The sequence below is a fragment of the Hoplias malabaricus genome, chromosome X2, assembly GCF_029633855.1.
Source record: "Hoplias malabaricus isolate fHopMal1 chromosome X2, fHopMal1.hap1, whole genome shotgun sequence".
Classification (NCBI taxonomy): Eukaryota; Metazoa; Chordata; class Actinopteri; order Characiformes; family Erythrinidae; genus Hoplias; species Hoplias malabaricus.
The window spans coordinates 11,248,843-11,263,667 of NC_089819.1; the positions used below are offsets into that span (position 1 = coordinate 11,248,843).

Below are 14,825 nucleotides of genomic sequence, written 5' to 3' on the forward strand. Positions count from 1 at the left end.
CTCTTGTAACTCTGGTAAAATCAGTTATACACAGCCACAGTCTTTCACAAACAAATAGGTAAAGCGCTTGTGGCTAAATGCAGAAGGTATGTAACTATTAGTTTTTCCAGGTACATGTAAACAAGTGAATCTGATGTGTGTGTGTGCACATGTGCATATGTGTGTGTGTACTAACCACTCATTGGACTGCAACGTGGGGGAATCGTTCTGAGCAATGTGATATAAGGCACTCATAGCATTCATGTTGAAAAGAGGAGGCTTGCGTTCGGCTGTTAAAAAATAATAGAAGAAGAAAAGTCATGTGTGAACTAACCGTATTAAAAGGGAGTTCATTCATTTTGTATATGTATACACATCAGATTTTACAACAGGGGTTCCAGATGCATTTATCCTGGATGATCAGTCGATAGAACTGTATCTTTATAGTTTGTGCTTCATTTAAATAACGTTTTCCACATGAAAATAATCTAGTCCAAATATTGGTCCACCCTCACTGATGATTACTTGAAAGCCCACTTGAGAACTGGTCCACTAAAACAAAATGAAAAATCAGTTGCTCTCCAATTAAACCACACACATGTATAATTTTTTTAATTCACTGGAAACATAATATAGCTATGGTCATAGCATGCACTCTGCTCACCCAGCTCAATGCAAGTTATCCCCAGGGACCAGATGTCCACCTTTCCTTCATACTGGCCTTCATCCATGGCTAAAATCACCTCCGGAGCCATCCTGTCACACAGACACAGGGAAACACATGGCTAAATTTGGTCACTGTCTGAACCCTGGTTTGTCCTCGTGATAGTGGACACTGAGAACTGTACTGTCTGCTGGAACCCTGCTTAGTGACAGGTTTATTACCACATTAACTGAAAGTCCTTGTTTTGACCGTTTCACCTTCTCTCTCTCTCTCTTGCTTTTTGGCATTCAGTGTAACATACATTATTACAGAGGTTTATTACACCAGTTACTGACTACATTAGTCTGCCTTTTGGATGCAGGACACTTGCTTTATAAGAGATTTAAGAGATATTCAAGGACATCCAGTTCAAGTCTCTAAAATTCCACACTGATTCACAAATCAGGCTTCATTTAAAGGAGAATTTGACATGACAACAACAATAATATTACAACATAACATTATGACAATATGACAACATAATATTAATAATAAAGCATAATTCAGTCATTAAGAGATTCAAATTGGTTTAATATGAAAAGCTTTGTTCTAGAGAAATGTAAAGCCTAAAAATAATATACAATGGTGACGATGCGAACAAGCTATAGATATAGTTTATAAAATGAAATCTATTCTATGATAATTTTGTGGAAATTTATGGAAAATTATGAACAGATCAACCACAGCATTAAAGTCAACTCCTTGTTACTACACTCACTGTCTAATTAATCAGATCCTAAAACAATATAGTTGCACTCTACTGCATTCATTTTAGACCTTTTTAACATCAATGTTCTTCAATGGTCAGAAATTATTTAGATCAGAAAACAGATTTTCTAGATACCAGTCGCGTATCTGTGTATACTGATGATCTGACAGCAGCCACCACAACCTACATCAATAAGCTCACTGAACAACAACAAAGAACATATGCCATCTATATTGGAAGTGAAGCTGATCAAATGAACAAGGAGTGTAGAAATAAGTGTTTCAAGTGTACTATTAAGCAATCTTTATAAGAGAAAAATAACAATGTTATTGTAATAATAAATTCTGTTAATAACAATTATTATATTATATAAAGTAGTAAAAATTATTTAGTAACACTCACCAGTACGGAGTCCCAACAAAAGAGTTGGCAGGTGAGGTCATGGAGGCAGAGCCAAAGTCAGCCAGTTTAACTTGACCAGGCTCAGTGAGGAGGATGTTTCCTGCTTTAACATCTCTATAGAGCAAGAGCGAGAGAGACGGGGGGGGGGGGGCAGTGACAGAGAGGCAAAAGGTTAATTTTGCAATAATTTTGCATCAAACTTCTTTCCTATCAGATAAAATGTCAGGACCAATTGGCTATACAACCAATACAGGTCCTTATTCCACTTAACTGCAAAACAACTTCAATGGCATCTTTAAATGTGAGACTTCGATTATGTCAAAAATTCTCAGTAATTAAACAAGTATTAGGAAGAAATACAAAAGCTTCCTGACCCACTTAAACTTCAAACCTGCTACTAAAGGCCTTCGCTTTGATATTCTTGTCAATATTACAACCATTAGCCATTTATATGAATGGATAGCCATTTTTGTTTTTTTGTGGCTGTTAATACGGTCCCAGAAATAATTACGATTAAAGATATTGTCATTTTAAGTTACTGATATAATAATAATATACTAGCATTTAAAATTTAGCAATTAAACAGTTTAAAGAGCAATTAACAGTTTTTAGCAAACTAGTTTCTAAGTATACTGAGACACAGGAATTGTCTAACTATTCTTAATAAAATATATAATTTTTAAAAAGACAGTTTCTTCCACCAAACAAATCGAGAAAAAGGCCCCAGAATAGAGAGACCAGAGAAAACCAAAAAACAAGAACAACATGCTAGGCTAAAATGTTGGTGATATTCATGCTTATGTAAACAATCATACAAGTAAACTCAAAGGGTAAAATTAACATCAGCAAAGATTATTGAGGAAACGTCCATATATTGTATGATATACAGATAATGTAATTACTGTGCCCTATGTTTTGATTACAGTTTTGAAAACTCCAGGCATTCACTCAGTCAGTTTCATGAGATCGTTATGGCATCACGTTAATGTCAAAAGTAGACGGCTAAAAAACACCAAGTGGAAAATTTGAACCTGCAAGTTCTAACATTTCATTTGTGTAAATATTCCTCTTACAAGCACAAATGTGAAACTCATGTGTACACTGAGAGGAATTGCACACACACTGATCATAATCTCTATCTCAAACTGTTTTTTCCCCCCCATTCTCAAATGGTTTTCCTTCTCAATTTTAAAGTTCCCTCGCACACCAAGCTTTTTTCCTCTGGCTCATTCAGCATTCGAGAAGATTTTCCATGCTCTGGTTTAGAAATGGGTGGGTTTTTGACTGTTTGGGGGTGGGGTCAGGACCGGTTTACATTACTGAATGCTATTGGCTGATGTCTCCTGGGTCTGTGACTGCCCACCTCATATTCTGTATATGGCTCGCCTATTGAGAGAAACCTTCTACAAAAATACAAAAAACATGTTTTTTTTTTTTTTGGACAGCAACTATATTCTGTTTTTTTAACATGTTGTTTACTACATATTTCCATATGTGTCCCTTCAACGTTTTGATGTCTTTAATATTAAATCCACAAAGTAATAATTAAAAAAAGTTGACTGGTATTGTATTCTCAGTACCTCAGTAACGACTAAGGAAGTAACCAATATGTTCTGTATTTATGTGAGTGATGGACAGGGTCAGGAAGAGACCCACCTGTGGATCATGTTATGGGAGTGCAGGTAAGCCAGTCCTAGCAAGGCACCGTGGGTAATGGCAGCAATTTCAACCTCTTGGAGTGGTTTCTTGTGAACTGCACAAACAGAACAAGAATGAAAAATAAGCAACAATGAAAGCAATGTATATTTACTTAACAGTGCTGCTCTGGTGTTAGTGGGATTAACAGAAAAAGATTTTGCATTAATACCATTTTGAATCAAAAGGTTTTCTGAAAATTAAGGTGTTGTCCTGAACTGGTTGAAACTACTCAGCATTGCAAGCAGATAGAAATAAGAAAAATTAATTGATTAAGAAAGTGAGTATCCTATTGGCTTAACTTTAGAACCCTCAGGACACATTTGTGATGAAAACGAAAGCATAACCTCTCTTTGGGTTAGAAACAGTATATGTCATTAATGCCAAATGCTTCTACTTCGGTATTGTTATTAATTTTTAAAGGCAGTGGCATATGCACTACATTTAATTTGTGCCCTGCCCCTGCAAACAAAATTTAGGACCAAACAAAAGTAAACAAATAAAGCTTTCAAATTTGGATATGCATTGTTTTTATCAGTAAGAGCTTCGTAAAAAAAAAACCCTCTCAAGGCCTTGCTTATTTTAAATCATGTGACATACAAAAGGCATACACGTAGAAAACAAAAACACCTCAATACGGGCAGGGTGAAGATTGAACACACTGACATTTTTTATCTGGTTCTGCTGGTCCAACTGAAATGACTAGCAGTGACAAAAGAATTAATAAAACAAGTGTGTGCATGTTTGCAAGCTAGAAACCTGATATACAAGAGTATGATTAGCTCAATAAGAATATACAACAAGCTCAGCCTAAACTGGGTGTTCACAAAATAACAGTCATTTATTAATTAAATAGGTTCAATTATAATCAATAACATTAAGATTCCCACACACTGGGTGTTAACGCTGCGTGGCAAGTAAAGACTTTAAATACCAGTTACTGCTCTTGACATAAATAAATAAGACTGTTCTGTGAAGTTGGACAGAGCTAGTTGAACGTGCCGTCATCAGACATCCTGCCTACACAAAGTTTTGCCTAAATTCATGTCATACATTTTAGGACAATCTCAAAATTTAAAAAAAATAAATATATTCAAACATAAAAAAAGGACTTTTTAACGAAAGTCATTCTGGACCATAATTTAAAAGCAGCTTTTGCAAAAATTAAATAAGCTGTAACACATGAAATGGAAGATCATGGAACAGTCCATCTTGTGAGTGTATTAATGCATTATAGCATGTGCATGCAGCATGGCAAGGCTGTGTTTACTCACCCTCTAACAGATCAGAGGCTGAGCCTAAACAGTACTCCATGACCAGCTGGAAGAGAATCAGAGGAAAAACTTTTTTTAGCTAACAACAAATAAGGATCACAACATTCAGTTGCATTTATCTCCTAATTTCAATGCCTAAGTAGTCGCTGAACATACAGAAATATAAAGTTAGAAGTCTTCAAGTAATTTTCTGAGATAATAAATATAATTTATATAATTATTTCCAGCTATTAAGAGAAATAGATGTTAAGATCTAAACAAATGGTAATTTATATAACTGTTTCACCATACATTAATGAGTCATTTAATTAAAGCATTTCTTCTGAATCAGAAACAAGGCAGCAGTGTGCACATTTTTAGTATAAAATGATAAACACATATAATTTGTTTTTTCAATTAAATAAATAAAATAAGTACAACAAGTACAAGTTTAAAACGTCTATTTTAACAGGTCTGCCATCGATTACAACAGAACAACATTTGTGGCAGCCGTTCCTTGCACAAAAAACACAGTGACTTTGTTATGCTCGCCTATGCCTATGTCCTTGTCTTCACGGTTTTGTGGAGCAAACACATGAAGGAAGGGGAAGTGTGTGTCACATGAAACACTGGCAAGGGGAGCCAAGCCAAAATGAGACAGCCCTGCCTGGAAGTGTACTGGATGAAGGCTAGGATAAAAATGCTAACTCTAGAAAGTCAGAAATACGAGCCATCATGCAGGCTAACGTTCATTCATCAGATAACAACCTGGATTATATCAGACTTTTGAGATCGCTTCAGCAAAATTTGAGAAACTGCTGTGTGTTTCTTGTATTTACTGAGACACGGATGAACAAACATCATGAGCAGTGCAATTGAGCTGGAGAGACTAATACCACACACAGCAGACAGTGTGCCTCATTATGCTGTAAGCTCTGCAGTGGCAGGTCTGGTGCTTATGTTTAAAAAAAAATAAAAAAATTAAAAAATTCAGTGTGTCAAGATACCAGGGTGATTTCTTATTTCTGATCATGGCATGTCAACTTCATTATTATGAAATGCTGACACTTCTACATGTTACAGGGTAATATACAATTGTTTATAAACAAAACACACATGTCAAAATGTTGTTGTCCTCATTGTTATAATTTTGTATCACTTACACACCTACAGTTAATATCACACACTGTGTGAACTGAAACATAGGCTGCTGAACTATACATTTTATCAGCTCCACTAACCTTAAATGTGAAAAAACTCTGTTGCTCTTTGTTTTTGGCCTCTTTTCAACTTATTGACATGGTGGTGTCTTTGCTAGTACAAGTGGATCAGACATAGTAGTGCTGTTGGAGTTTTTAAAGTGTCCACTTACTGACCACTGTATTAGACACAACTAACATGTTGACCCATCTTGCGCCACTGTGTGTGCGTGTGTGTGTTTTCAATTGTAGAGAAAACAACTTAAGTTGTACAATCTTCCATCCATCCATCCATTATCTGTAACCGCTTATCCAGTTCAGGGTCACTGTGGGTCCAGAGCCTACCTGGAATCATTGGGCGAAAGGCGGGAATACACCCTGGAGGGGGCGCCAGTCCTTCACAAGGCAACACACACACTCACACCTACGGTCACTTTTGAGTCACCAATCAACCTACTAACGTGTGTTTTTGGACTGTGGGAGGAAACCCACGCGGACACGTTGTACAATCATAATAAAGGCATATTTATCACATACTCACCCATGCAGTGTTGTCCTTCAGATAACAACCTTTGTACTCAATGGTGTTTGGGTGTCTCAGCTGTTCCAAAAACTTAACCTCCTTAATGATGTCCTGCCACTTCTATAAAGACAGACAAAGCAAAGCACCCTTAACCTCACCCATTAATACACAGCAGGACAACAATTTCACACAAATCCACCCAAATACTGGGCTTTGTTTAAACCAATGATTAAACTAGGTTTGCACCAATTCATGCTGTCATACTTTGTATAACTGTAACTAATAGCTAAAAGGTACTTGAAATTGAGATCTTTATTTGACATTCATATTATTATTCAGATTTACTATTCGGCTGTTAAAACTGTGGCTATATAAAACACTAATTTAATGTGTAGGTTTTTGGTGTTTTTATTTTGGTGTTTCTTACCTCCGTGGTCTGTTTGCCATTATAGGACATCTTCTTAATGGCAACCACTTCATTGGAGTAGGAGTTTCGGGCCTGTTTAAAAAAAAAAAAAAAAAAAGATTTTAAAAGCATCCCACAAACATATGTCAGTCCATAATCTACCTTCAATCAATTGTTTGTCCAAATCACACTCACCCATTCAAACTCTCAAAGCTAATCCACCTACTAACATGTGTTCCGGATTGTGATGGAAACCCTCTTTTACAAGATGTCCTCAGCTGGGAGGGTGAAAACTATCACTGCTCTTCAAAAATGTCTTTATAAATGTCTGCTAAGGCAACGTAAGTGTCCACTTTTGTAATGTTGGCTAACCAGCAACATCCTAGCTAATCCTAGTGACGAGTTCTGGTCTAGGTGGCTAAGATGTCATTTGCTCTCCCCATATTATTGAGTAGTTCTAGCCAGTCTGGGTTAGGGTTAGCTAACATAATAGAGTTGGGAAGTTCTTGTTTTCTTCCAAGTGTGTGTGTGTGAGATATATATATATATATATATATAAAACAACTAATTGATACGTTTAAAAACACAGATAGATTATAAAATTAATATTTAGTCACAGTCCAAATTATTATTCAATACTGTAACAAGAAGGCTTTTTAACAATTGTTATCACATTAAATAAAACAGCAGAACAATTCTTCAAAGGGTTAAAACACAGATCACCATCTGTCTTAAGAACAGCTTGAATGGGGTCCTACATCTGGAGTGTGTGTGTGTGTGTGTGTTTTATAGGGAGGAGGGGATTTGTGATGCAGATTCCAACCCTGCCACAGATTTTCTAATCAAAGGCTTTGCGTTATTAGTTCCCAGATTAAGAAAAAGCAGGAGAAGTTGTCAGAAGGCTGTGGAGCTCTGTGCCAGTGGATTCAGAGGGAGGCAAAATGTAAAGCTGCCAGTTTAAAAGAGATGGAAGGGAGCAAGACAGAAAAGCTCAACGACTGAGCTTCAGTATTAAAAGCTATTTTTGGTCTCTGAGGACTGAGTGTGCTTAAACTGTGTCCTGCCTACGTCCTCCAAAGAAACTCCACCGCACACAAAATCCAGCTCCGTCCACTAGATTTGGGATGAGCTGGAGTAATTTTGTGATACAGATATAATATCCACTTTGTAGCTGCTGTATTTGTGAGAGAATGCAAAGGCTTTTTAAAATAGTCCTTACAAAGTAAACAGCCCCGAAGCTCCCATGGCCGATCTCATGGAGGTCACAGAACACTTCCTCCGGGTCATCTTTAAAAAAGAGGCTGGCGAGCTCAGGGTCCACTCGCGCTCCTTTCCGAGTGGACGAGGGCATGATGAGCTAGACTGCACGTCTGGAGACCACCCGCTGCTCACCCTCATCCGCCAGCCCCCACATTTATCTGATCTACCTGCAGATCAGACAGAGACAGTAACGTAACAATACAACACAAGTTAATGCATATGTATGCATCTTATCATTTGCACAATAACTAAAATGACTTTGCCATATACTACGTTTGGAAATCAGAAAGTATAAATCTAAAGCATATTTTCAGACTCTTTTTTTGAGACTTAAAAACAGTTAGTTAGACATTACATTAAACTGGTCCTTAGTTTGCCATGTTAATAAATGACAAGTTTACAGGGAAAACCTAAATATTCTTTATATCTCTATAAGAGATTTTATCCCAAATAATTTTTCAGCATTTAGGTTTATCTGTATTTTATGAAAGTTTACAAAATGTCCTGTGTTGACATGATGGAACAACAAAAAAAAAATAATAATCCTATAAATGAAGCTACATGGACAGGAAAAAAATAACTAAATAAAATCCATATTTTAGTCAAGTTTCAGATTTTGCACTTCAGGCTGTTAATAATTTTTTTATTGAGCTGTATATACGTTCATATGAGATATATATCATTCGTCAAGAACTATAAAAGATCCTATCTACTACCATAATTTCTTAGGCTCAAGTGCAATAAATCCCTGATTGCCGTTCATCCTGATATGAGTTTGATTTAGATACGGTGGGAGCGAGCACACGTGCACTCAGACACAATCACTCACATAGGCATGTAACATCATACACTACTTTCCTTACGCTGTCTCGACTATAAACTGTGGACTATTTTATACTTTGGTTTAAAGTGCCCATATTATTTTCTTGGGTTTTTCCCAAAAAACTATATTTTGAAAACTGCATTTTCTAATTTTCATTGATAAAATTATCAATGCAAATTATGAAATATGACAATTCTACTGCTCTGTCTCATACAGTATTGAGGATGCTGTTATATATCTTTTTTCATTTGTATGGTGGAAGAAGGAGCATATGGAGGTGATTGTGACTGACTCCGAGGCATATCTGTCATCACTTCTCAAATGGTTATATGATTAGTTGACTTGTAGCTCCTGTCCTATGCCATTTATCAAAAGAACCCGGTTTTGGCAGTTTATTTATTTTTGTTAGCAGTGTTTGTGTTTTGAGAAAAAATGACTGTAGGCCCAAAAACATATTTACACATTTTCAGAATCGGCAGGTTGCCTCACGAGAGAACGTCCAAATGTGTGTGCGTTTATGAGAGAAAATCGTGATGGTGCTTCAGTGTGTGTCATATCTGTGGGGGTTCACTGAGTCAAGTGAACAGAGTTCTCTGTTTGCATTTATTGCTCATCGTGACACACACACAAACACAAAGGCACATAATAACACACACACACACACACAGCTGCAGGTACCTCTGCTCACTGAGTCAGAAGACATATGACACACAAACCAGCCAAATACAAAACATGAAAAAATAAATAAATAAAAACACACACATGCACACGCAATCACATGAATAATTCTTCAGAGGTGTAAATCTCGCCACCCGTATCATTACTGATTCAGTTTACATCAATGATTTGATTTGTAATCAATTAAAATGTTCAAACATATACTTTATGGCAATTATATTGATATTTACACTATTTAAGGTTTCAACTACAAAGTTTCTGCTGTTTATCATCAACAATGCGACAACTAAGAACTGAGTCATATTTTACAACACAAATACACCATGTGGCCAAAAGACAACCCCTCTAAGCTGTAAACTAAAGTATTAAGAAGGTTCTTTGCATGATGCCATTAACAAAACACGTGTTGTCTACAGGACATTTTAATTTTGGAAACCATTTTGAGAGACTGTATGAATAGATAATTTTGAAAATAAATCAATAAAAAACAAGATAGTCATAACAACAGATCTCATTTTGCACAAGTGTGTTTTAGATTTCCTGTGGCCCACTGAGAAGGTAAAAAGTGTAAAATTGGCCATGGATGTCTTAGTTTAAGATCACTGATTTCGGAGAGCATTCTCTCAATTTGGGTCATTAAACAGTCCTCAAAGTGACAAGGAAAAATAAATGGGGGGTTTTATTTTTTATTTTTTAGCAAGGTAACAGAACATCCATCATCTACACTCACTCAGACTTGATTGGTTGGTGCAATACACTACAAGAAGAGGACGCATATTGTCTGGCTATTGCATCATGCTTGCGTCTGTTTGACTCCCGGTTTCTGTCTGTCTGTCTCTCTTTCCTTCTAACTCCTTCCTTCCCTCTCCCCCTTTTTCTATCTAGCTTCCTCTTTCTCACTATCTAACCCCCTCATTTTCTGTCTCTCTCTCTCTCTCTCACTCACTGTTAATCCACACCCCTTTATGACACTTTCTGACCATATTTTTCTATATGTTCTCTCTCTCTCTCACCATTTCTATCTGTCCCTTTTTTTCTCTCAAACATTTTCTCTATGAATTCATGCTCTCTTTCACTCTTGCTCTCTCTCTTTCTATCTGTCCCTTTTCCTTCTCTCTCATGTTGATTTCAATATGATCTCTTGCTCTCTCTCTCTCTTTCTATTTCACTACCTCTTTCTGTCTCTCCCTCTCTCTCTCTGTTGCCGCGGTCTCTAACACTTCAAATACTGTCTAATGTGACGTAGGTTGTTTGCCTGAAGTTGATTGGCCCTGCCCGAAAGTGAAAAAACCAATCAGAACTGTAGGAATGATGTGCTCAGTGGAGGGAAAGTGGTAGTAAAGTGAGGGATGGGGAGGGGGGATTAAATAGAAAAAGAAAAGAGCAGATTCAAGTCACACACAGAGAGCTCTAGAGATGACCCCCCTCCAATCTAACCCCACCCAACTCATACACACACATGATGCAAGAAGGTGCCAACAGGTTGAAGAGAGAGAGAGAGAGAGAGAGAGAGAGAGAGAGAGAGAGAGAGATATGCATATTGCGTATAGAGAATTTTAAAAAGCGTGTTAGAAACATTATTTCTAAATTATATAGTTGATAAAGGGGGAATACAATTTTGTTCACAATTGCTGAATTAATACTGCAAATAGTAAATAGCAGAGAAATAAAATTACAGTCTTAGGAATTGTCTGACTGTAGTTTTAAAACAGACACAATGGGCAGAAGGCAGAAGGTTCCAATAGACTCCTTCTGAAAAAAAGCAAGAAATAGAAAACAAAAAAGGAAAATTAGTGAGATACAAAAGAACAAAGAAAAATAAGGACAACGTGAAGGACAGATGGAATGACTGAGAAATGTGGTAAAGAAAAAAACAAAGGTAAGAAAACAAAGGAAAATAAACAGACCAGATAGAGGAAAATGGAAAATAAAGTGCAAAAGACAGAAATATACACAAACAGAAAAAGAGAGTGGAAAAATTTGTTTACAAAAAAGTGTAAAAAACAGTGAGAAAAAATAATCGAGAGAGAGATATGAATTGGGTGAATGTGGAGCAGTAATTACAGATTTGTGCAGGTCTCGTGGAGAGATGGGTCAGTTTTAAACAGATTAGTGCTGATGAAGAGTGAGTGATTTTGTTGATCAAACCTGAATTCTGCTCTCTAGAATAATTCTTCTCTCAAACAAACACATAGACAGACACACACACACACACACACAACGGTGAAGCTGCTGCATCATTAATGACATAGGTCAATCAGGCCCTGTGTCTAATTTAATTTAATTAAAATAATAAAAATAAATAAATTAATTAAAATAAATAAAATTCAGTGCAAAAATGGAAATGTAATCTGAGATTTGAATGGCAAAATGCCACATTACATGTGCAGTATTGCTCTCAAAAATGAGAATTCAATAAATCAAAATTTCTAACTGTTTGAAAATCAATTTTTGTAATTGACTGTAATCAGATTTCTCCTTCACTTTATATTTAGGACTTGGTGATGTAGAAATTACAGCTGTGTTTACACTGAATAATGTGAAACAGAGCTATAAACTCAATTCTGGTGCTCACTGTGTGTTTATACATGGCTCAAAAAGAAACATGAATGGAGTTTGGAGTTTTCTTTGCTTTAACAGACCAGTGGATGTTAATAAATTCAAAATACAGATATGGAACCTGATATTTTCATTCAAATATTGACTTTGACCATTTTCCATACTGCACTTTCATTTGGAGACCGATAGGGCTGAAACCAAGTGTAAAGAACAATGCAATACTAGTTTGGCAAACAAATTCAACAAATGCATCTTTCCCTTTGAGACAAAGAAATATGCATTAGAGTGGGAATCTGCAATTCAAATCTCAGTTTGAATTAGCATTTTACTTATTTGATATTTATTTTGAGATTGCAGTGCTTCTATATACAGTATCTATTATCCGATATAATTGTGTGATTCTATTTGATATGTAATAATGGACACAAATTAATTTTAAAGTTCTTTGTGAGACCTGTCTTAAAGAGTCACTGTAGCTAATAAAAGAGCTCATCAAAATACTGAAATAACAGCAGAAGGTTATCTGCAATTAAAACTGTGAATAATCAACATTAACTAAAAAAAAACTGCTGTGATTGATACATCTATGTTTTCTTTTCCTTTCCAGTACATTCGACAAATGATGTTTGTTTGTTCTCTGTAGAGAATGTTTGAAACTTATTTTCAGTAGGATAATAACAAAGTGTATCATCTGACAAGGATTGCAAAAACCCTTGAACACAAATGTTAAATAACATGGCTGTGAAGTAAAAGGTTGTACCATAAACATATAAACTAAACATAGTATAAATTCTTAATTATTACCAAAACTGGTAGGGACACTTCAGTTGAATGTGCTATGAAATTCATACAGTAGAATTTACTGTAAAGCCTTTATTTATTTATTTATTTATTTATTATTTTCTAAACCTTTTTTTTTTCTACTGAAGAGAACGGAGAAAATGCTCTATTAATATTAATTGCACAAACCTTTGACTATATGATATATTAGGCAAACTTCTCTAAAATGAATTATATTTTGACCGTGTGGATTTTGACCATGTTGTGATGAATACATGCAATCATAAAAAAAAATAAAATTAAAGAGTATGGAGTTTCCATGAATCCAGGGACATTCCTCTGCGCGCGCGCGTGTGTGTGTGTGTGTGCGCGCGTGTGTGTTAATGGTTCACATTTGAACACACTGAGTGGTATGTATGTAAACATAATATAATATAAAGATGAGAGATTGAGGGATAAATAAATATTTCACATATTCACAGGGGTGAAGGAGAATGATGATAAGGCTTTGATTTTGAAATCAGAAGAATCACCCTCATCTTTAATCTCACACACACACACACACACACACACACACACACACACACACACACACACACACACACACACACACACACACACACACACACACACACACACACACACACACACACACACACACACACGTCACAGAATAAATAAAGGATGATAGGAGAGTTAACTCTAAAGGAGGAATATTCACTAATGTCCTTTACTGAATTTATACCAACAACCTCCATATACCCCCCACCACACAGAGTAAATAGAACTTAACCAGGACTACAGCTCACAAATGGACTTAATAAAAGCAAAGTGACTGCCATAAAGAACAAAAACAGCTAAAATATACAGGGCAAATATCTAATATTTCAATTAATTATTGATAAAAAAAGGAGGAGAATGATTCCACATCATGGAATTTACTGTAGGAGGCTATAGAAACATCTCCCTTCGTGTTTTAAACCACCTTAAAAAAAGCATTAACATTTACGCATTTGGCAGACGCTTTTATCCAAAGCGACTTACAAAACAAAATAGAGCTATTAGTGGAAACTGTCCTGTTTTGTTTCTTATTAGAATATGTATTTAACCGGGTACTAGAATGCTACTGCTGCACTATTTAATTCAGGAGAGGCTTGGGTGCCTGAACGTCACTGCTGCGCTATTAAAGAGGGACTGAGAAGGTGTCGTTAAGAACTTTGTGTGTGTGTATTGTCAGATACTTTTTTTTAAAATTTGGTTTCGATTAGGCCAAGAACTTTCATTTTGCCACATCAATAATAAAAGCATTTTTTTTCCATGAAGTGTGAGAATGCGTTAAACACTACCACATAGAGCTCATTAATACTTTTCAACTGCAGCCATCTCTTTGAGCATATTAAGAGTTTCCACCTTAAATAAAGTTCATGTTTGGTTTAATTCGACTTCTTTTGCTCATAGTTTACCACCAAAATATTCATAACTATGGACTTGGAAGGAGACAATGTCATATAAGGTGAATTCATTGAGAATAGGCTGTGGTCAAATAACATTTAATTTGAAGCTACTAGAGAGTAAGGTATGGATGAGCTTTCCCTGAGATAAAAAAAAGGCTGAATGTCAAATGACTCCATAATGCTTAAGTAGTACACTGTCGGTCTTAAAATAACAAATTACTGTATTAAATGTGTAAAAAGCCTTTTTATTCAACCATATAACATGTAAAGAAAATGTAGTGTATTTTATGAGTGTAGCCTGTACGCCATGTTTGAACGTCCATTTGAATTTAGGGATAGGGAATGATTATGGGATGCAGCCAGATTACTGATTGCGCTCAACCAATAATACACAACAAAAAT

At 35.9% G+C, this 14,825-nt stretch overlaps 1 protein-coding gene across 2 annotated transcripts in view; it reads right to left on the reverse strand.

Annotated features, from left to right (window-relative positions):
* The window catches only part of LOC136676579 (serine/threonine-protein kinase TAO3-like), a 72,425-nt gene that overhangs the window by 26,646 nt on the left and 30,954 nt on the right, over nucleotides 1-14,825 (reverse strand). For both annotated transcript variants that reach the window (XM_066653680.1, XM_066653679.1), the window contains exons 3-10: nucleotides 8,089-8,296; nucleotides 6,891-6,962; nucleotides 6,482-6,583; nucleotides 4,763-4,808; nucleotides 3,450-3,546; nucleotides 1,794-1,907; nucleotides 644-735; nucleotides 176-269 (exon numbers count right to left, since the gene is read on the reverse strand). In XM_066653680.1, the coding sequence (XP_066509777.1) occupies nucleotides 176-269; nucleotides 644-735; nucleotides 1,794-1,907; nucleotides 3,450-3,546; nucleotides 4,763-4,808; nucleotides 6,482-6,583; nucleotides 6,891-6,962; nucleotides 8,089-8,220 (749 nt within the window). In that variant the 5' untranslated portion in view covers nucleotides 8,221-8,296. The remainder of the gene's footprint in view (nucleotides 1-175; nucleotides 270-643; nucleotides 736-1,793; nucleotides 1,908-3,449; nucleotides 3,547-4,762; nucleotides 4,809-6,481; nucleotides 6,584-6,890; nucleotides 6,963-8,088; nucleotides 8,297-14,825) is intronic.